Source organism: Zonotrichia albicollis, chromosome 3, assembly GCF_047830755.1.
Source record: "Zonotrichia albicollis isolate bZonAlb1 chromosome 3, bZonAlb1.hap1, whole genome shotgun sequence".
NCBI lineage: Eukaryota > Metazoa > Chordata > Aves > Passeriformes > Passerellidae > Zonotrichia > Zonotrichia albicollis.
The window spans coordinates 80,298,879-80,323,050 of record NC_133821.1 but is presented as its reverse complement, the minus strand read 5'-3'; the positions used below and the strand labels follow the sequence as shown (position 1 = coordinate 80,323,050).

The window sequence follows — 24,172 nt, the reverse complement described above, 5'->3', positions numbered from 1 at the left end:
GTATAATATGATGAGCATTTGAAGCATGGGCATTAAAAATACCCATTTAGGGCTTTATAAGCTTACGGGATGAAATGCCTCTAAGCATCTAAGTGTCCAAGAAGGTTGTGCAGCATTTCCAAGGGAGACTTGGCACTTACCAGTCTAAGAGGCTTCATGCTGCTCCCGCTGCTGCGCTCACTGTGAACTGTCTGGCTCCTACTTCCCCTTTAAAGGCCACCGACAGCAAAACCTCACTGCTGGTGACACTGAGGCTACAAGCACAGTTTCCTTGTTTAGGACCTTAACAACAAGGACTGGCACAACTGGCCCCACAGGACAAGCTGTCCCCAAGCTGATACACACTCAGCTTAAAAACTGTATTTTCAGTTCTGCTAAATGCAGAAGCTACTGTAGTTTCCATACTGGTCAGAAAACTTTTAGGAAGGGGAGAATTAAGAACAAAGAGTGGTGATTAAATATATTTCTTTTCCCACACACAGAGAAATCCCACATCTTTTTTAAATGTGGGGCTATGCAGAGCTGGCCATTTTTCCTATTATATTTTTTTACTTAATCCTGAAGTAGCTGCAATTGTTGTGGCTTCCCCAAACAAACCATGATTCACATTAAAATGACAGAAAAAAAAATTATCCTAGAAATGCTCACGTACTTTAAATTTTTGCAGTGGTTACATTTGCTGGGTACATTCAGACTGTCATTCAGCTGAAGCAACAGACATGTCTCCACTTGTACGGATTTAAAGAACTGGGAACAAGTACTCCCCCTCTGTTACAAAGCGCTTTGTTACACAGACCTACCACTCTTCACTGGAATTAGAGCATGGCAAATGCTGAACTGTTCCTCTTTCATATAAAGTATGTTATTCTTACATGAATTTAATTTCAATATAATTTCTCTGAACATCTCAAAGTCCTTAGAAATAACCCATTTTAAAAACATCCCCATCAAGTTTATGTGACTTGATTCAAGACAGAAATCAAGGCAAGGGAGGGTGTGTCCAAGATCATACACCTTGTTCACAATGGCAGGAATGACAGCAAAGCCCAGACTGCACTGCCTCCATCTCTAGCACCTCTTCTCTGATCGTTTCTAGGACTGAGCAGTACAAGCAGGTCCAGCTGCAGTAGTCTCAAGGTGGCTGCCTATGTGCTACCTACTCTTACTCAGCATTAGCAGCTCTTCCTGCAGTGGTTTTGTGACACAACTGCCTAGAGTCCACAACCCCATTTACTTTTGATATGAGCTCACTGAAACTGAGGCTGAGTTTCAATGACTAGTGCCTAGCTTTTTAAATATGGCACTTCTGTGGTGAAACAGAAAGCATTAAAGGGCAAAGGATTTTGAATGAATACTTGCAATTTCCCTGCTGTAAACACTATGTAAATACCCATAAATTGGTGACAGAGAAGGAAACAGTCTAAATGTGACAGTAACCCTTTGCATTACACAGACTGTACTGCTGGATTATGTCAAAGCAAAGCATATATCCATATATACGTATCCACATGTATCCATGAAGTACTGGGTTACTCTAAATCAGAAAAACACAAAACAGGCTCTGCCGCAACCTACACCACTTCTGAGGAGTTAAAATTTTCCTATAAAAGAAGAATCTTAACGTGATGAGATTAAGAAATTTACAAGAGAGATCCAAATCAGCAGGTTTATTCCTTTCTAAATAATGCTCTTGACTTGCATTTGTTTATAATTACAGCCCGCTCTTCTCCATGAGAAATACAAGACCAGCCTGTTTCAAAAGGGTAATCCAAATCTATGCAAGAACGACGGAAACGCCGGGCAATTCCGAAGCAAAAGCCGCCTGGACGAGTCCGAGAACTCTGCAGAGGTACCCGGCTGCCGCACAGCCCAGCGGAACAGAGCCCTCCTGGGAGCATCTGCGCTGTCACCGCGGGCAGCAGCTGCTCATCCCGCGGCTGAACAGGACCTGCGAAGCCCCGAACGACGCCCTCCGAGCGGGGAGCCGGGCGGCAAACGCCGCTGCTGCCTCCTCAGCCCCGCGGCTGATCCGCAGGGGGCTGCCCGGACCCCGCCCCCCTTCCAGCAGGGATTTCTCTGGGGATGCACCCGAACAGAGACCCCCCGCCCCGGCCAGCCGCGAGTACCTGGTGCTGCCGGCCCGGCCTGGCCACCATCCGGCCGGTGCTGCGGGGCTGGCCCGGGCTCGCCGCTCTCGCAGCCCCGCTGGGCTCTGCCCCAGCGCCGCCGGGGCGGTGCCAGCCCCGAACCGCCCGCCCGGCGCAGGGGCGGAGCGGCGGCCGCGGCGCTGCCCCGCCAGGCACCGGCGCTCGTCGCGACCCCGCCGCGGTTCCCTGTGCCCGGGAGTGGCACCAAATGCCCCGGGCGGGGGCACAAGAGGCGGCAGCCCCCGGCCAGTCCGGCCCCGGCCCCCTCGGCTCCGTTCCGCTCTCCTCCCCGGCCCAGAGACGCTCCTCGGACGATGCTTTCCGCCTCCCTCTCCTGTTCCTGATGCAAGAGTTATTCTACCTTGTCTTTAAGCAACAAAATAATCACGGCTTTTAAACCGAGAAATCGCAGGAGGTTCACATTTTGCAGATATTTGTGTGACTAAGTGCGCTGCTGCTGCTGCTGCAGAAATCTGGCCTCCTGCCTATTCCCAAGATCATAACAGTCCTGGGCAAACATATGTTTTGCAATCGTATCAGCAAAACACTCAGCCTTTGTTTGCAGCAGGCTGTGCTGCGCCTGCCGACCGCCCCAGGACTGTAAACTCTGCCAGATGCCTTGCATCTCCCACCTCTTTTGGTCTGGGATTTTATGTCATCAGTTATTTCAAAAGAAACAAGTCCCTGAGCTGGCCCATGTGATTTTTACTTCTTTTTTCTTTCACAACATTATAAGATCCATAAAGCTACATTCCGTTAGTTAGTTTTACTTCAAATAATTCGAATTAAAATAAAATGTGGCAGACTGCAAGAGGAGATCTTCTGTTGCAGTTTTCATGGGAGAAGGGCCAGGGCAGCTCTGAACCCCTAAACGTACTCACCTGGGGGAGGAAGGCTTCTGCCTACAGTTCAGGCTGTGTGGTTTTCAGCTGTACCAGGTTATCTTAACAACCAAGCAGGGAAATTCCATGACACTGAACTTTACACTTCTGTTAAATGAAAAACTGAATACTGCAAAATTGCACACAAGCTGTTCCTGTTATCAAACCTAGCAGCTAAATGCAGAAAACACTGAGGACAGTGCTGTCAGGGGAACATGGCAACATGACGCAAGGCAGCACTTCTGCACATCTCTAATTCTGGAGCCTTAAAGGCTTTCTTTCCTCTCCAGTTTTCAAATACCACCAAACGTTTGGGTTGTGCAATTAATGCTGGAGAACCAAGGGATACTCCACTGCTGAAGGCTGAGTAGCAGTTACAAGGTTAATTTACCTAGAGATGCCAACCTACCACAGCTCCATCCTTATTTGGAGCCTTGGCTTGAAGCTGCTCAGTTTCTCCAGGAGAAACTGAGTGTCCTCACCTACTTGCACTTTATAAAATGCTCAAGAGAAGCATGGAGAAAGAATAATGCAATACTGGCAGAGAAGATTACACTTTGTTAGCTAATAATATAAACTAATGAAGAACAGTGTTTAATTCCCACTGTTTACTTCCTTACTTCAGGCCAAGGTATAACAAAAAGGTGGCATGGGCTCCTCTTCCAACACAGACAGAGAACTGGCTTACACTCAGAAAAACTATTGAAAGGGAGAGAAATTACCTGAAAGCTGAAATGCAAGAAGATGCCTCACCATAAGAAGCCTCCCTGGATGACAGACAAATGGCCATCTCCTTCAGTGAATTTGTTAATACCCTTGCAAGAAGGGGCAGGGGAGGAGGGGCAGAACTCCCTCACTTCCAAAGTGGTTTTCTCCCACTGCCTGGGTATTTGTGAGGAAGCCTGTTTATATTAACAGTTGTTCCTATACAAAGAACCTTGGCAGATACAGATTCTTTTCTGGCATTGTCCAAGGGAAATTCTCTCTCTTTAAACAACCAACTCAACAACAGAAGGTAGGAAATTGTATCGTGTTCTATGCTTTCTCTGTCAGGAGAGATGGAGGCAGTGACAGCAGGTCAGAAAAACTGTGTACAAAGGGGAAGAGGAAGTTGCACAGCCACAGCAAACAAGTAATAATGGACTTAAAAGCTCTCCCATATGGCCAGAGTACACAAGCCCTGCTCAGGCCCCAGGTATGCCTCTGCCTTAGCAGAATCCCATCACCTAGCTTGCTGCAAGCCCTTTCTCCACCCCAGCCCTCACACAAGTGTTTCCAAAGTGCAACTCCTCCAAACTGAAGAGCCCACACAAACCTGAGCCCCCTGCTCATCTATAAATCAGTACACAATTGCAGACTGAAATTATTTGTGTTTGTGAGCTAGTATGACCAATTACATGAGCAATTTCATAAGAGAATATGGCAGAGAGCTCACTTGGGTACTGAGGAGTGCAAACTACAGTGCAGCTGGAGAACAAGGGGACAGATCCATGGTTTGGTTTGCATAACTGGAGTGTTCCCCTGGGGAAACACAACACTGTGTTTGACCATGGATAGTGCAAGTAAACAGATCCAGTGAAACGCTCCTACGGGAAAACACAACATATGTTTAACATTAAAATATCGATAGATACCGAGTTCCTTTCACCCAGAAAGTGTGCATGAGATATACTCAAAGCAAACACCACCTACAGCATGGAAGCACACTCCTTCAGAGCAAGCATATCCACAGACATTGGCATTTAACATCTGTGCACTCTAAGTTATCAGAAATGCAATTTTTCCTTATTGCTACATATAAAGAAAAGCCCTGGGCAAGCTAAAATGAGACCAACCAGCTACAGTGTGAAAAGCCTAATACTGCAAACAAAAATGTCTGCACTTTGCTGCTTTAAGTTGAAACAGTTCTGTTTCAGCCCAATAGGGCAACTTTTTGAGTCAAGTTCAGCACAAACATATGACTCCAAAGAACTGGCAAACCTAGATCTTAAATTCTTTCCACAGAAAAGCCATCCAGTCAGGAGCACTTGAAATGCCAGTTATTGCAATGCCCTAGACAGCAAATTAGTATCTTGGAGGATGATCAGATGATTCTTTCCCTGGAACATTTACAAGTAAAACCAGGTAATGCTTTGGGGCTCTGAGCTGATTTGTATTAGTTTTAGCTCCACCTTATATGATGCCTTAATGAAGTCACCAGGTGTTTTAGCAATGACTAAGCAGCCCCACACTGGCCACTATGAACATTTCTCTGTAGATTCCTCTCATTCCTTGCTGTCCACAGCCACTTTTCATAACTAATTTCATATGTGTCTATTAATCTCTTCTATCCCTTGATTATACATTGCTATTTCTCAAACATCAAAAATCTTTATCATGATAACAATATAGCACAGGAATCAAACCATTCATTACAGTGATGAAAGAATTTAAATTAAATAGAAGAACGTACCATTGTAGCATGCAAGTAAAAAAAATATGGCCAGTATTTGAAAGCATTCCTCTTGATTTAACCTTAATCTGATTGTCTGATTTAAAAAAAAAAAAATCATTCTATTATTAGAATTGTTACACAGTTCTAGGGAGGAGAATAAACTGTATTCTTTGTACAATCTAAATTCTTGCTGTATGTGTCAAAAAGGATCAACCCTTTAGGAATGTCACTACACCTGATACTTTTACAATAATAACAAAAACAAGTTGTTTATTAGAATGGAGGGCTGGCAATTGGCCACATCGGGAGGTAAGTTTAGACCAATATACAGAAGCTTTCCTTTTGTAGTCTTTAGGATTGTAAGGTTGGCTAAGACTGAACATTTTACCCTGTCCATACATTAGATGTACTGTCTTTTCTCCAAACCTTATCTGTCTTCAAAATGCTCTTTTTCTATTTCTAGACCCTGCTTAAATGCTGTTTTCTTAATGGCCTCATCTTAAGCATTAATGGACAAACAACTTGCAAGTGATCATGCAAGTTGTGAGCAATTATAAATCAGGTCATCCATTCCTAACCCACTGTATTTCCCAGCAAAGAGACCATCTTTTCTCTCAGAGCTGCAAGAAGCTGTGAGATGCTTTTTTTTCACCTGAGCTGTTATCACAATTGATTGACTTGAACTCACCAAGCTGCAAGAACTTCAGTGGTTTTATTTGTTTCCTGAACTATGTGGTTCATCCCTTAGGACTCTTACTGTCCCCAAAGAGTCCTTCTTCTGGTAATTTCTACCTTTAAGATATCTACAGCTCACTCCCACATCTAAACCACAAGTTGTTTTGTTTTTAATGTCAGCACAGCTTATCCAAATTTAACATTCTGTTCTGCAGTTATTAGGTAGCAGAAAGTTTAATTTAGGGAGCTATAAGAAGTTTAGATCTTGAGATTATTCATGCTTTGGCAAGGACACAAAAACAGAAGTATGATTTCTAAGACTACTGTAAATAGGTAGATTAAAGATGCATATCTAAAGCTGAGAAGATTGAAAGAGTGTTTTACCAGATGATCCTTCCCCTTTTTTATGAGGGTACACAGCCCTTCCTAGGCTGATAGGAGCAGCTGACCTATTGAAGTTGTTTGTCTGGCTGGCTGTGGTTCTGCTGCTGCTGCTCTGAGGTGGCCCCAGACTCACACACCACATAAGAATACTCAGGTCAACAATTCCCCCCAGATTCAACTCTCCCAAAATCCAAGTCTGTGTCAGCTAGTTTCAAAGCTGACCGTGGTATCTCAGAGGTAACTTCAGAACTTTTGATGGCTAGAGGGTGTATAGAGAGGGGATTGTCTGTCCAGCTGCAGATTGTCACCACTCCCTGGGGAATGGAACATCTGTAGGCTGCCAGTCACTCTGCAGTCTCTCAGTACTAAATAAGCATTAAGGTTAAACAAAACTAGTTTAACCTTAATAAAAGAGTGTATTTGGAGTTCAGACAAGAAAAATAAAACTTAGCTCACAGCGGTCTAGAACTGGTTTGGCCTAAATAGGTCACCTCTCTTTCCTTTAGTAGCAGACTGCTGGGTCACGCCAATGCCAAACATATATCACAGCTCCTTGGAGTTGGGACACATTCTACCATCTTATACTGATGTCCCTTCTCCCCAGGATGAATACTGAAAAGTGATGAATATGATGACCCTTAGGAACTTCCTGCAGCTCCTAATCCTCATGATTGATTGAGACAATTCAGTACCTTACTTGCTATGCTGCCTGGAATGCTGTCTGACCCTGCCTCACCACTGTCATGTGAAGAGGCTCCTGGAAGGCCTGTCCTGCAGGGATAGAAGTGTCCTTATCACTCACTGAGCAATCAACTGCCAACCAACCTTCTACACAATGCAAACATATGTCTTCAGAGCAAGGGAAGGCCAGCTGAATCATCTCTATGAGTTTAAGGCTTCTGTTTGTTGTTTTTATTTTTAACTGCATTTAACCTCAGAAATCGTCTTTATATGAAAATATAAGAAAAAAACAGTGAAATGCATCTCATTTCAGATAGAAATAAGACACAACAGCAAGCACGTGGGGAGAAGGAAAAGGCATTTAGGAGTACTGGAGTGTTACACTTGGCTTACTGGAATTGGCTGAGACCATGACAGCAAGTGTCCCAGAGCTGCACTGCTCTGAGGTTACAGTGAGTGTGCAGGAAATGCTGTGCAAGTGTCCTGTAAAGAAGTTGCATCTAAAACCTGCTCTCGTATTCTGGAGCATACAGACATGCAACCCAGATGTGCGTCCTACTAGAAGATTTTGCCATCTTTACTCCTAGGGGCTTGAGTGTATTTCTAGAAAGTTGCTTCATACTGTGACCTGAGGCTCAGGCCTGATTTGATTCTGCAGGTACAACATACAAAAACCTTACTTTTGCAAGGCCTTCACTAGGAAACAAAATAGAAGTTTATAAAATGCTTTGTTAAGAAACCAATTCAACCCTTAATCTCATATATATTCACACTGCATTCAAAAACAAAGATATTTTTGTCTGTTTTCCTTTTTGCGTGTTTTGTTGTTTGTTTTTTTTAATAAATTCAGTGTTTTCCCCACAAAACCACAAGTAACAAGAATGGAATATGACAAAATGTCATGCCATTTAGTGTACCTCAAGACTCAGCTATTTATCTGTAGCTTGATTTTACAATGAGATAAATGAAGTGAAATAGTACTAAACTAATATTGTCAATTACTGCTAGAGATTCAGGAACCCTTCTGTCAGTAACTGTACTTTGGGGAACTGTTTTGTGGCTTCTTGCCCTTGCCACTTTCAGGGACATGCTCAGAGTGCCTAAGAGCAGTAGCCAGGAAGAAAAAAGAAAAATCAGGTTTTTTATTTTTAGTTTTCACAGTCTAGCTGTGTCCCACATAATGTCTATTTTTTTTTTTTTTTGAGTCTGGGAATTCTGGAAAAACATCACAGTTTTTTATTAGGAAAAAATTCCAAATATCCATATATTCCCTTTGCACTGTCTGTAACGACCTATCTTGTCAGGAGGGTTGCAAGTTCCTTTACTAAATCTCTCTCCTTATTTACCTAATATGTGGAGCCAAGTACAATACTATCATATAAGATTTATTAACTCCTTTAGAACAGTATCTTGGCAAAAAGTTAAGTACAAAAGTAAACAGCATCATCATAGAAGAGCAAAACCCACATCATTGATTTAATGATAGCCATTAAGAAAACAGATCATCCTCTAGGTACTACTCAACAATTGATTGTTATAAGTTAAGGAGATAATATCAGATCTGTTTCTTTTTGCTTTTGCACTCAGAGACAAACCCATTAAGACCTCTGCATGAGGAGAATCCTAAAAATACCCAGATGAATGATATATTTCTTGTCATTTTTGGCAATTTGTATTGGTGTTTTGTTTAAATTCAGACAGGACTGTGATCTTCATTATTCCCATTATCAGAAGACATGGCTAAGATTTTTGAAACAAAGCAGTTTTTAGCCTTTGCTTTCTAAATCAGAAGAACTGACAAAAGCACTGCTTTCCTGCTGATACAAACCCTAAAAGATCTGGCCTGTCTCCTACTCAGGAATCGATAGCATTTCCTACAGTGGGTCTTACTATGTTGCCACTTGCAGCAACATGTCATTCCTGTATCTCACAGCGAGTTAAGAGGTCACTGACACTCGCTGGGGGTGCACAGCAGGGAGCAGAAGCCTCCCAGCCCATGAGGAGCAACCCCTGCCCTGTGAGCAGCGCCGGCCAACACCCGCTCTGCTGAGCCCCAGCAAACGGCGGTGCCTCTGCCAACACGTGCTTCAAGGACACGGTACACGTGCCTCTGGTTAACAGCACAGCTTCTGCAGCCTCCTAAATCCTGGAGAGCTTCAGAGCTTGGAGAGCTCCCTCAAGGCCCCTGGGACAAACTGGCCTGGCACCAAGCTCCTGTGGGCCTCCTGCTGCCACTGCCACCTTGGCACTTTTCCACTGGCCACAAAGGCCTTGGGTCCCTGCAGGACAACTCTAAAGTCACAGAAGATTTCTGCAACTGAGCTGCTCAGGATCTGAATAAACCCACATACTCTTCTGGACTTTGTAACACTGCTGGCTGCAATGCTGTCATCTAAACCATGCAACTGTTAATACCTTCCCCCCGTCTACCTTCTCAAAAGCATATTTTGTAGGGCAACTAAGTCAAAACTGGCTTGAAACCAATTCTAACACTTTATGTTCAAATACTGTTAAGTTTGTTTTTTGGGGTTTTTTTAAAGTTAACCACAGTACTGGAACTCAGCCTTAAATCCACTGTTTGTTACAATCATAATTTTAAATCAACTACTTGCTGTTGTAAGGGACCTACCACTGCCTACCTGCCTACTTTCTATACAGCATTTTAAACTCATGATAGATTCTGTCAAAGTCTTAGGAAAGGCCAGCACTGACTATGTAGCCCCTCAGATTCCCACATGCTGAAACCACACACAAAATACATACAGCAGATGTGCTGTAGGAGACACAATGCTCTCAGATTTCCTTACCAAAAGAAGAATCTTGTAATCAAGTATCTTGTAATCAAGCTACCACTGAAGCCTGATTAATAGCAATGTTCAAATATAAAGTAAGTAAATGAAAATGCACACATACCATACTAAACATACACAATTTTACTAAGATAGGATTAAAATAAGAGCTGATAAATCTGGATGTGAAGCTATAAACATTTAAACACCTTCTCATTTTGTCAGTGAAGCTACAAATCCATACCTGACCCTCTGCTCCTCACCAGCATGACAACTGTACTCTGGACACTCAGCAGGGCTTCCAAACCAGCAAAACAGAGCAGAAAACTCAGGCAGAACTGGACCACATTTTCACTACTGATGAATGATCACTGAAGCCTAAAATGTTAGCAAAAAATTCTGGTTCATTTGCTAATTTGCCTATATTACTAACAACAGCAGAGATTATGACTATCTCTTTATCTCTTATCTTTTTTGTCATCTTCCTGAGATGTCCTTCTCTTGAGAGAGACTACCACAAAAATAATTCTATTATTTTTGTAAATGTAAATTTCATTCAAGTAACAAATTATAACTTAATGTGAAGTACGACTTGAAATAAAGTCATCTGTCCCATCACACTTCTCTGAAGCTGTTAGGTTGGAACTAAACCAAATTTGGACTGTAGAAACAAGGGCCAGAGCCAACTCTTTAGAGCTGCAGTAAATAAGGAATTACTTGGCAAAGCATAGGTCTGGAGATGTCAAAGATCACTGCACAATGGCTAAAACATGCAAGACTGAGACAAGTTCCAGAGAAATCATTTTGGTGAGCCTAGACCAGGGGTTCACAGAGAAACCAGAGTCAGGATTGGCATTAGGATTTGAACCACCACTGACGAGCACAGCAGAATTCAGGGTTTGGTCTAAGGAATGAGAGAGAACTCCTTAGCATCATCTCTCTAGCTTTAAACTTGAGCCTAGTGGGAGTCATTTTGCTAAGACAAGGTGTTTGCACGTCCACAGCCAGGAGCTGAAGTGTAGAACTCATACTAACCAGAAAGGGAGGTTCAAATGTGGCAAGTGAGAGGGCTGCCTGAGTCTCCTCTTGTAACAACAAGATTCTTTGCTCTGAAAGAATAAATAAATAAAACCCTGTACCTGAATTCCCACTGCAATATCATCTATATTTTTTCTTTTACATGCAAGGGCCACATTTTCTACAATGAATTCTTTCTCAGGGCTATAGAACAATATTGCAGCATTACACACACAGGCAGGCACTTTCTTAATAACTGTCCTGCTCTAATTATTTTGTTGAAATACAATCAAGACGTTGATGGAAGGGAGTGTTTTAAACTGGAGTGACTTGAGAATTCAGGTTGTTTCTGGCAATACATTGCCCTGGCTGAGGGAAATGGTGGTGTACAAGAAACCAAAATTAATCATCTGACCACGCCTAAGCTGACCTGAACAGGAAAGAAAGATAACCCCCATAGAAGCTTGTACAGCAAGTATGTTAGGAGTGAAGGACTTTGCCCCGTTCCACATGATACAGCAACTGGACAAATTCTCCTAACGGCTCTGAACCTCAAACACAGGCTGCTCTGAAAGCAGAGGGAAGAAGAAATTAGCTAGAGGCAAGCTGGGAAGCTGGTTTGCAGGGAGAAACTCCATAAAAGAAATGACAGGGTAGGGTTAGAGTGTTTCTGCATGGCAATGTGGGCACAGCCCAGGTGGGCAGCATAGATGATGTTAGATGAACAAATTTTGAAAGAACATGAAATGTAACTGCAGTGCATCCAGGACCATTTTAGTTCACTGAGTACTGCCAGTGACCTCCCAAGTATAGTTTGTGTAACAGGTCCGAATCTGCTCCAAAAACATCAGACACCTGTGTGTATGCATGCAGCCATCATTTTACAGACTGTAACCAGCTATCAAAAGCCCCAAATGACCAAATTGCTTTTTTCCCTTGTCTATGCCATCTTCCAGGAGGGGAGGGGATGGCAGGGGTGGAAGGGACAGGAATGTGTGTGGGTAACGGCAGCTCTATTTATGAAGTCCTGAAAACAGACTAGCTCTCTGCATCGGTACTCACTGATGAAAAAAACCAACCCACAACTGCCTGCTTTGCCTCATAACAAGACAGACGTTCACATAAAACAAAACACACATTTAGATTTTTGGCTCAGCATACTTGTCTCTGAATTGTTGCTCTGCATGTCAACAAATGCTCCTTTGTTTTGAAAAAGCCTTACCAGCCACAAGTTTCCCAAGAGAGGGACATCCTCAGGCACTGACAGGCCTGCTCGGTAATAAGTAACCAGCACGTATGGGATAGATGGCACAAATCCAGGCCTGAGTATAGAGGAATCACAAGCATACTGGCCAAGAGAGAGTTTAAGTTAAGAAGGTGTCTGGGCACAAGAATGACAGAAAAGCACTGGACACAGTTATCCTACAACCCTGCTATGCTGCCTTGCATGCCAGCTTGTTGACATTTATGTGGCTATTAAAAAATGAGAGAACAACCACAAACAAGTCACTATGCAGAACTTTTTTTCTAAAAGTACAATGTTAAGGAACATTGGACACAGAGGTATCCAAGCCAGTCTTAAAGCAATCAGCCTCACATTGAGAGTTATTGGCTAACAATTCTCAGTCAACAGTAGCTAAAAACATTCAATCCCAAGCACCTAGAGCATGGGAAAGACTGCAATCTATTAAAAGTCAGGAATATCAAAAAGCTGCAGTAGAAACTGAAGTCAGGACTTGGCAAGTAAATGCCTTTTCCACTCCTTTTTAGACAAACTTTCTTGATGGAAGTTGTCCATTTTAAAGGAAGTGAATTTTGCATTTGAGTACCCCATTAAATTCTTAACTAAGTATGGTTAAAGCCTTTTTATAACATACAAGAATATAGTAACTGTTTTTTGTCATGAAGTTTGTTGACAGACTAGAGCAACAGCACTTATATTATAGTAAATAAAGCCTCTAAAGGCAAATTTATTTCATGTTTTTTTTCTGTTAACTAGCAAAGTATCAACTAAATGTTATTGGCATTTATCCTGCTATTTTGGTCACTATCAGATTTGAAGGAATACAGCTGCATCCATTTTTCCCATATGTTTTATACCAGTGTCTTCCTAAATGTTTTCTTCCTCTCACCATATAAAACTTCCACCAACTGTTGGAGAAGCTCCCCAGCTGCATTTGACTCTAATATGAACTTCCTCATCAGACTGTCTACAACCTTTAGCCCATGTTCCCAGTAGTCTCAGGGGGCAAAGGGAGTGGGCAGTTGCTCAGAAAGCTTGTAACTAACAGAACATTGTGAAAGGAACATGAAAGGAACTAAAGTCAACAAATTTGATTTGAAGATTTTAAGCAAAGTGCCTGAAGAGACAGCACATATTTTTAGTCTGGTAACAACCTCAGCCATTACATAAGTGTATTTGTACACCACCCTGAAAAGCCTACGGTCCCTGTGGTAGAAGGATGCTTGACCTCCACGGTTTGCTGCTTACAAACAACAGTTTACATCAAGCAAAGTGTTCCATCTTAGATGCCCTTGAACCAATTTGAAAACTTATTAAAGCAGCATTGCAATTATTTGAAAAGTGGAGAACAACGCAGAAAAAAAAGCTTCAAAGGTTTTCAATTAACTTCCAAGTGGCATTTCCAAGAATCAGCACGCCTGTTCCATACTGTGAAATAGTTTTCCAACTGTTTCCTTTGCCCAGTATTTTTCCAAACCGACTAGCACAGCCAAGCATAGCTAGGCAACTCAGAAGAGAGCACAGTGAAAGACATTTCAGAAGAACCCTGGGTTCATGACCTATTTTATGTAATGGAAATATGCTTAAATATGATTCTAATGTAGATATAAGAACTCTTCACATTGAGATGATATCGACTGGCTCTTATGCACCAGTAAGGTTTGTACATCACGTTCTTCCCTGATAGAGGCCTGTTCAACAAAATGGGGCTCAACATTCAGAACACAAAAGTTAGTTTTCTGCTGCTTTATTGTTTTCAATCTCTCCTGACTCTACTGCTTCCCGAACTAGCTCAGCTTTTCAACTAGGAGCTAAAGCAATGTACTAAGGTTTCAGGACAACGCCCCAAAACCAAAGCAGCCCCCCAGTGTTCCTCTAAACTTCCACCTGCAAAGACTTTCTTTCACATAATGGAAGACTCATCTCTGTTCTGCTATAGATTGCTGCTATTAAAAAAAAAAAAATCTAGCTCTGCAAGAGCTCATTACTACTTTGCTGATGTCTCTTTATCAAAGCCACTTGAAAATTGAAAATATCTGGTCTGCCCCAGGCAAAACAAAGTCCAGGAAAATTTATCTAAATTTGAGTTTGCTATGAAGCTGAAACTTGCACAAGTTCAATAAATACAGGCTTTGTCTCAGCTATCTGTGGTTGTATGACACCACAACTTACTTCTGCCTTGGAAGAACTGGGAAGGTAGAAGTTGAAAACTCTCCATGTAGACATGTAGTAGTAGAAGAAAACAGGCTGCACTGCTCCCCAGGGCCTGACAGCTGAATCCACTGATGATTAAGGACAGGGGAGAGAGCAAAGCCAGAAAAGGCAGTTTGTGGACATGAAGGATGGCAAACCAGAGGCTTAGGCACGGACAGCAAGAATGAGCATCCAGAACCAAGGACTCCTAGGGAATGGCATCCCTGTACTTGTTGGGCTTAGGGACAGCCAGCCCCCCTTAGTACGGGGACTCACCCAGGCCAGGAACCTTGTAAATTGCTGTGTAAGTCTATCAGGTACTAATGGAAACCATTTCTCTCAGACTAAAAGAGGCTTTTAGGGGGTGAGATTTGGTGTGATTCAACTTCATTGAAGCTTCAAACAGTGGAAGTTTAAGATAGGGCAGGGACTTCATGGAAAACATGGGTTTACCTGAGTCTGTGACCAAAATGCAACCAAATCCTTCCCAATGGTCTGAGAGCTTTGCTGTATAATCTGTTTAAATGGATTCAATTTGTAGAATTGAACTTGCAAGTTTTATTATTAAGCACAGCTGCTAGCAAACAGAAACACACAAATCTGATGTGAAAATAAAAAGGTAGCCTATCTATTCCTTCCACTGTGGCGACTCTATTTGTTTTCTCTCTTTAGACAAACACTCACCCAAACTTGGGACAATTCCAGCTGGTTACATCAGCAGTTTATACAGCAGTAGTTACAGACAAAAACTAGCCTTCATATTACTCTATGGACTTTATTACAATTCCCTTCTAAAATCTGCAGCATTAGCAACAATCTTTATGTTAACCTGCATGTTATTAAATCTATAGCATCTGAAAAAGAAAATTCAGATGCTTTTATTTTTCATCTTCAGAACAAATAAATCAGAGTTCCACAGAGCATCTAATTATCACAGAGATTTTCACAGATATCAAATTATCATCGACTTTGCAATTAACACTACAGGCCAGTGACAAATGATGCAGGAGTACCTCTTAACACAATTTAACAAAACCAGTCAAGTCCCAGAGCAAAGAGGGATTCAAAGCCTTTCAGATGACAGGAAATAGTGGCCAGCTGGCAAGAGATTTAATGAATACAATATCATTCAGCAGCAACTTGAAAACTGTCTGCTTTGGTAAGGCCGAGTTATTAAAGAAATCTCCATTTATAAACAGTGTTGATGGGATTTAAACAGCCTGTGTAAGAAGGATTAAAAGTCAATTGAAAAGTCTGTACAGATAAGAAAGCAAAAAGAAACTGTGCCCTTGAATTCTGTACATAGTGATTAACCTTATCTCTGTCTCCTGGCACTCAGCAGGGGTAAAAGAGGCTGCCTTATGCTGGTGAGGTGGGCTTTGCACTACGGTTATTTAATGCTTGTACAGTGCTTTGAGCTCTACTGTCCCTTCACTCTCCTCCTGTTTTTCTAAAGTGTATACTAAAAATCATCTTTTGCCACCCCACCAGTTACATTTAGCAGATACCAAAGAGACACATAAATTGCAAGAGTCTTTCCAGGCATGCTATAATGATTAGGTTTTTCCTTCCTTTATGCAATTGATGATCTTGCTATTCTCTGTTAGACTTTTATAACTGTACACTTTCAATATAAACCAGTGTAAATATTGACAATGGAGATTGGCAAGTGGGGATTTCTGGAAGGAGGAGGGAGATGAGAACTTGTTTTTAAGAGGTTTTTTTCCTCTTGCCTTCAGAATATCCTGTAATATTCTGCTTTACCCAAGACTTATTATGGCTCTTAATTTATGCATCACTTCTTAGAACAAGACAACAGAAAGGAACACAAAACTAGTTCTTTTCAGTCCTTAATCCCTCCCCTATCCCTTCTCATCTTCTCATCCCATCCAAAATCCAGCCTATTCTGGTAACAGAAGTTGCCTATTTCTGACGTGCCTTTTGTAAAACGGCCAAAGCCAAAGAGCATTTAAGGTGAAAATGTACAATGCCACATCTTGTCTTGGTTTCCCTTGCCTGTAACATAGCCTAACATTTGATTTGCTTCCTTTGCTCTTGTCCAGGATACAATAAGAGCTTTATGAAAAAGCTCTGTAAGAATCTGGGCCATTGGTTTGAACAAGGGCTGTTTAGCCATGACACAGCAGCAAAGAGAGCTGCTCCACACGCCGGCTCTGGAAGCAGCAGTGCCCTTTCAGTGCAGGGCTCTTTGCAGGAGTGCAGTGCTTGGCAGCACAGCTGGGCAGCTTCTGGAACCCAGGTTTTCTCCTGGCAGTCCTTCACCTCATTGTGCCAGCCTGTCAGAGCTAGTTCAGGTGTGTCCAACACTGCACCACAAACATGATGTAAACATATTCCAAGTACTTATCTGTGACATTTATCAGCCTATGTTTTTTTCCAAGGCATTGCAGAAACCATTACATAAACATAACCAGAATATTACTTGCAGAAGGGGAAAGCTATTCCACTGGGAAGTAATATTTAAGAAACAAACAAACAAGCCACAGATACTTGTGAGTACATTGCCTCCATGCAAATCTGGAGTGGAAATGAAGAACATCAATATAAAATTGCCCTAGGGAGATTCAATGAACTTATATTCAATCAGCTGTGTTTGTATAAAGCTGTATAAAAATCCTGTAGGAAATACATTTTATCATTCAATAAGTATGCTTTTATGTCCTTAGATTTTATATCCTTAGATATCCTTATCCTTATATTCTTATAGAGTAAGAAGTCTATTGTCACTCAAAACACATGTGTGACTATTCATTTTGCAGGAATGTTTTCATGGTCCAGTCCTTACTCTGGATGACATACCCAGGTAGTCCTCATTGAGGATATAGAAATAAACTTAGCAAACCAATCCCTCCTAAAAGCTCATCACCCTTTTATGTAGCTCCTACTGAAAAAAGGAGGGTTTCTTGGTACTTTCTTCCATTTAGGCTGCAAAGACAGCACAGGTAAGATAGCCAGGTCTCCCTATTTGTTAGGGTTCCTACCATCTTACTATGACATTAAAAACGATTGGATTGCCATTCCATGAGAGCTGTGAAAGATGAGGTGAACCTTAAAAACTGAAAAAACACCTTGCATCTAAAAGTAGCCAGGCAGCTGTCTCATTGAAACACCAGGAGTATCAGTCACAGTTCCCCTGCCTCAATGCACGTACCTAAGAGGACTATGGTCTAAAAACATGCAGTTTGTCTCCTTTGCTGTAACCTCATGATGTTATTTGGGCATTTATGAATAGCCAGATCTCCGTGCAGATGAGCTGCTAATAACATGGCAAAGCAAGTGATCTCACCTAGGCAGCTTGTGTAAACACAGCTCAGCCACAGAAATATTACAAGCTTCTGAGCATGCTTAAGGTTATTCCATGAAGAGTATTTATTCTGTTGCCTGGAAACACATAAATAGGGCTTCTGGGGGTTCCCCTCCAATTTTTCATGAAGAAAATTTAGACCAAAAATTCCTTCAAAGAAAGGGGGTTTCCTATTGTAGTAATTTAGCATACCATATTCTGAAGGTTAACTTTTCTAAACAGCATTTCCAAATCCAGCAATATTCCTTTCTGAACACCTATTTCCATTAGGAAGTATTCTGCTGTTATAGCCAAGAACTGATGGCACTTCCAGTGGCCTATTTGAACAAATGCACACTGCTGGAATTAAGACTACTTCTCCCCATTAATGCATTTTAGAAAACTACTTTTTAAAGCATCCTGGAGACAACAGTGAAACTGAATTTAAATTCTGAAAGATAAAAAAGTCCAAACCCTTTGAAAGAAGCTATAAATATCTGTTATCTTCTTGCTTAAATCAATAGATATTACTTACATGTTGGCAGATTGGTAGGAAAATACTCTTTGGTTATTCGCAAGGTCTACCATTAAAAACCAAGAATGGATAGATTCAACTGTCTCATGAAGAAACAGCTAAACCCCAGTTCTGTCCAGATTAGAAGAGGGTAAATCCTATTTACCACCATTTAATCTCCCCTATACTACATCCTCCATTATTAATACTTAAAAACAGAATTCTATTTCATATGCAGCATATCTGTTAAAGAACAGAAATTCCATCAGAGTAAATATGAAGTTCACTCTATATGAAATTTTTGGTTCGCAAAATATTTCCCAAAGAATCCCGTAAGAAAAGAAAGCTTATTTTTATATAAGGTATTTCATTATATCAACTAAAGCAGCTGGAAAACTACAGGGGGCAAGCTCTACTTCAGATCAGGCTTAGAAGCTTATCTACTTTTATCAATTGTATGAGCTCATCTAAGAAAAGCAAGCACCTCTCCCTACAAGTTTGATTTGCTGTTACAAAAGCTACAACACTCTTTTTATTCAAAAAGAAAGACCAAGTTTAGAATGTCTGCTAAATGTTTTTAGTTGGTTTTTCCCCTCCCCATCAAACCAGCAAATAATTCTTTCCTTGAAGGCTCCACTGCGGCAAATACCAGAGTGGGAGAAGAAACAGTGGTCAGACAATTTATGTTAGAGATATATACTCTGCATTAAGTGGGATTTCAAAGAAAAATGGTATGATAAGGAGGTTTAGCCAACAGCTTTGGCTAAACAGCCAAAGTTTTTTTACTGCAACTTTGTAAAATGAGCAGGTATTTCTTTTCTATATACAGTTACTGAACTCTGCCTGGCTTACCTGATGGATGCAAAATCTGATGGACAAATGACAGAAAATTATTATATATTCTTCAATGTTTTAATCTTCATAATCACAAAGAGAAAAACACCTTGAAATTTGAAAATTTGTACAGCACACTATGCAGAATACTTCAGAAATAGTCAAAGGAAATTACAAAAGTATCCCAGCTGTAGAAAAAGGACAGATGGGACCCCTGAAAGCCTACTTGAGACCAACCTCCTGTTTCAGCAGAATCAACTGCAGCTTTGTCATCCTGACAGATGTTTGCCTAACCTGACAGAAGTGCCATGAGTCCTTAAGTAAAGGAGTGCTTAAGTTGCCTTATTATTAAGACTATATTTTACCTAGTACCATTATCTGAATGAATCTGTGAACACAGAATGACTTTTCAGTTATAAAAAAAAAAAAAGCTTCTGTTACCGCTGAATTATTTAACACACAACCGGTTCTCAAAGAACATATTGCTAAGAAAGACTTGTATTATGTTCCTGCAGTGTGACTCAGCTGCTCAATTGTCTTTTCATCCAGATATAAAGCACAACAAACTCAGGTCTAGAAGCAAAGAGCATCAAATATAATGCATGACAGAATGGAAGTGACGACAGGTATTTCAACTTCAGTGTAGCTCACAGCATTGTTGTTCTTTGTTGTTCTCAATTCTTTTATGGCTTCAGTGGATTTGTGACTGAGAAACAGAGGGACAAGGATAAAGAACTGGGTGATTTAAAATTGCTAAGGAACAACTGTTTTGTGATAAACTTTTCAGAGAAGGGGAATTAAGTTCCTAGGAAGAGCAGCAGTACACAATCTTACTGCACCTTAGAACAATGCTTTGCAGAGGATGGGGGATTAAGAGAGGTCTATTCCTACTCTATCATAAAACTGGTTGCAGTACACCATTAGCAAAGGGTGGTTCAAAAGGCTTAGATCTCATCTCTATTCAACCCTATTTTTGCACCAGCTCTTGCTGACTTTTGAGAATTTCTTGTCCTTCTCCAGCAGCCCCACTATTAGTTACCCTGTCAGGGAGAGATTACTTCTGCAGAGACAGATAAGTAATGACCTTGGACAGCAAGTTTGTTACTTCATCTTTGCCTCAGAAGATGGGGACAAAATGTTCTACTTGTTCTGTGCAACCCTTGTTACTGAAGAAAACAAGTAGTGGATGATGTACTGCTGTCTCCTCCAGACTGAACAAGCCAAGTGATCTCAGCTCCTTATAAGGCTTCCTCAGCAGACCCCTCACCATCCTCATGGCCCTCCTCTGGATGGTCTCTAATAGCTTCATATCCTCCTTGCATTGTGGTGCCCAAAACTGCACACAGGACTCAAGGTGAGGCTGCCCCAGCACAGAGTAAAGTGGGACAAACCCCTGCCTTGCCTGGCTGGCCCAGCGAGAGGTTCCTCTCTGAGCTTCCTTAGCAGTGGCTTAAGTTCAGCTGGAGCTTTCCACCTGCACTCTCCTCTATTGTTTCTTTCAGTGGTAATTTACTACAATTGCATCCCCATTCCCTGCTCACACGAACTCTGCCAACAGAAAACAAGCCTGTCCTACATCCTGGAAGGCCCATATATTTTTTTTTCCTCACACAACAGATGTCATCACATCAAAGAACAGTGATGATTATCAGCAAGCCTCTCAAAGCACGCACAAAGGCAAACAAAACCACACAGCTGTTTAATAAGTCTTGTTGAGGATCCTCAGTATACTTACAAAAATTCACACAAAAGCAGGACCAATGAGCCTCCATGCAAGGCTTCTCCCAGATGCATGATGGTCAGCTTTTTAAAATGAGTCACAGGTGATAAAAAGAAGGAATGCATGGAAACTCTTTTCAAGTTTTCACACGTAGAGGTGAAGCAGAAGCATGGAAGTCCAAGACCCCAGCCAGTGTAAGATGGAGGTAATGGCTGGATAACAATAGGTCTGTACAGGAGTTTTACTTAGTCAATGTGAAAGGATATTTCTAATGCTACTACAAAGGAGATTCAGGGTAGAAGGGAAAAGGGCTCAAGGATATTTTAAATGTATGTGACTACAAAAATCAATCCTACAGGAAAAAAAGGAGGAAACAATGCTGTGCAGCTGTAGAAGACAGTGGTGTAGCTGACAGGAGGACCTTTCTCTCCATTGGAGCCTTGGGCTACCCTAATTTGTGAACATTTGCACATGTGTGCATAGAATGGCACTGTAAAGACAGGGAAAGAGGATGGCTGGAAAACTGTAGGTCTCTGAATACCCCATGTCCCTTTTCTTTTATCCTACATTTAACCTAGGACTCCCTGTCTCGTTTCAAGAACTCTTAAAAGAAAAACATTTTGCCTGTAGTCATGCACACAAGCCATATTTCCACCTTTATTTGTCAATCAGTGCTAGGTTTTCTTCTATGTTAAACTGGTGTCCTGGGTTGACTATATGATGCTTTTATCCCCAATCGTCTCATTCTGTTTATGTTGAATAATAATAAGTTTTGTACCTTTAAGAGTGTTACAGAGAGTGAAGGGGGAGAGAGAAGAAGCGCGCAGTTTGTTTTCAGACACTGCACTCACTCCTCCACATTCCTGCTCCTGACTGTGTTGTCTGCGGACAGACAGCGGGACAGAGAGCTCTTCTTTTGCTTTTTAGTTAGTGTTAGCTAGCTGAGGCAAAGAAGTTCCCTGGACTGTTTTTTTTCCTTTTCTTTGGACCTCTTGGAACTGCTCTGGACTGAACACCTGGGAGAGCACCGGCAGCTGCAGCTGTGGCCCACCGGGCCGGCCCTGGCCTGCGACAATTCCAGCACTGAGAGACTGATCAGAGACTGAGTGAGCTGCTGCTTGAACCCGGGGTTTTCTCAGTTTGTCATCTCTTTTAGAGTGGCAAGGGGTCTCATTGTTTGATACTGTTTTGGTCTTATTGTTTAAAAAACAGGGTTTTTTTTCCACCTTTCTCCAAGGAGGTATTTTTCTTTCCTCCTGGACCAGTTGAGGGGGGAGGGGCCGATTGGATCTGCTTTTCCCACCGGAGCTCCTTTGGGGGGATTCTTCCCCAAACTTGCTCTAAACCTGGACAACTGGCTTCTTATTCACTATTGAGGCAATGATCAGGCACTTCAGTCTGTATGGAATAATTTCCTATGAAAAGTCTTAGACACTTTTTCCTACTTTAAAAAAAACTTACAATCTCATTGGAGAGCAGCAAAAAGAAAACATCATGCTGGAGCAATTACCACAGTGGAAACAGTCAATGATTATGATGTCTGGGAGCTGTCACAACATAATAACAATAAATTAATACCTGGGAAAAAGACGAAACCCCACTGTTTATTGAATTATAACATGAATTAGTATAGCAATCCATGAAGGAAAAAGAGGCCACATATGTGATCAAATTCAATGTGAAATCCCTCTCTACAAATATCTGATACTTATAATTTATTATTGTAATTTTTAAATAATTGATCTTATTTACTCAAGCACCGTACTTTCTGAAACTGAAAGCTTACCTTACCATCAAGAGAGGCAATTCTTTTCCTACAGTTGACATCTCAAAGAGTTCTCTTCTGCTTAAAAATGTAGTTGGGCTCCATCTGCATTATTTGTTTGCCCTTGCACTATATCTGAATGATTCTATAGGAAATATACTTTCCACAAAGCTTTTCTAAAACCAGTTTTCTACAGTTGTACAGCTGAGCTTGCAAATTCCTCCAGGTCCAAAAGTCTAAAGTGCACCTCTACAGACTGTCAGTGCAAGAAGGTGTCTGAACATAAGCCAGCTTCAGTGCAGAAACCACATAACTCTGACACTGTTTTCACCATTTCAGAGCTAATAAACTCTGCCTCTTAGAATGAGAAACAGGTCTAATACTTCCTGGAAGACATTCAACCATAATGAAGGTCAAGTTATATCCCAGATGCATACCTGTAAATTCACTCTGTTCACGTCATTAACGACCATACAAAACTAGAAATGGTATTAGATTTCAAGCAGCTAAAATGGCTTTGCTGATGCTGCTCAATACTGGACAATTCATTCTTACTCTACAGGGGAGTTCAATGACCTAACAGGATTCAAAAGCAGTGAGCATTCCTGCAGATATGCTCAGCAGATAGCTATGCTGTGAGAGGAGAAGATCTGTTGAGAAGGCAGTCTTTCCATGGCCTTAGCTATATGCAGTATTTGCAGGTAAACTGCTACTGATTATTAAAATGGGTTTGGTTAAACTGCCACAAGCTATGTCCATACATTTTAAACACTGTTTACAAATGGCTTAAACAAGAGAGAGATAAAACCAAATTAAAAAGAAGCTTTTATAACCCAGTGTACATTTATTTACATCAAGACTCAAACCAGCTTAAACTTTAATGATGGTTATGTATGGAACAGCATTTGCAAAACAGACTACTGACAAAACTATGCAAACATTGCTCTTGCAGTACTGTCAAGTCAGCTTGGGAACAGCTACTGCTGTGGTTTCCTTGTGAAAGTGTAAGCACCTTAGGATCTGATAAGAGACACAGTAGGAGTGTATTATAATAAAGACAGAATGTCAGTTCCAATTCTGCATCCTCATAAAGTGACTAGGGTAACAAAGGCCCCATATGACATAGGTGCAAGTAATTCGGGACTTTAAACATGAAAACTACAGGTATGAAGCTTAAGTAGTTGCACTTGATGATGTCTATCAACACTTGTTGAGCCAAGTAAGACTTCAAACTCTGTCCCTTCTCGCTTCAGAAAAGAAATTTATGAAAAGCTTAGCTTCCTAAATAGCAAATTTAAATATGCATAATCCAAATATCTGCATGTTGTTTACTTGTAATTCAAAATTAGCATACAGTTCTGTATAACTGGACTCCAAAGATTCTGCTGGATTACTGATGTCAATTTATTGTTGAAATGCTAATTTCAAACAATGAATATAAATTAGTTTCTTTTCTGTCCTCTCCCAGGAATCACTCAGCCATTACCTGGACATCCAAAAAGGCTATATATTGAAGAAACAGCCTCCTTTATTTCTCTAATATGCTAGTACACCTTCTAAACCAGAATTTTTACCTGAACTGTAGTAATGG

At 41.3% G+C, this 24,172-nt stretch overlaps 2 protein-coding genes across 4 annotated transcripts in view; one reads left to right on the top strand and one right to left on the bottom strand.

The window, feature by feature from the left end:
* The window catches only part of ARMC2 (armadillo repeat containing 2), an 81,709-nt gene extending 79,964 nt beyond the window's left edge, over positions 1–1,745 (top strand). Inside the window, exon 21 of the transcript XR_012579674.1 lies at positions 1,718–1,745. The gene's annotated coding sequence lies outside the window, so the exon portion shown is untranslated. The remainder of the gene's footprint in view (positions 1–1,717) is intronic.
* Positions 1–24,172, bottom strand: part of SESN1 (sestrin 1) — a 79,737-nt gene that overhangs the window by 14,656 nt on the left and 40,909 nt on the right. The window contains exon 1 of one of the 3 annotated variants that reach the window (XM_014265647.3): positions 2,127–2,284. The exons of 1 other annotated variant lie outside the window; for it this stretch is intronic. In XM_014265647.3, coding sequence (XP_014121122.1) covers positions 2,127–2,156 — 30 coding nt within the window. In that variant the 5' untranslated portion in view covers positions 2,157–2,284. Of the gene's footprint in view, positions 1–140; positions 225–2,126; positions 2,285–24,172 lie in introns of those variants that run through there. One more of the 3 variants, XM_005485068.2, reaches the window with a different exon arrangement.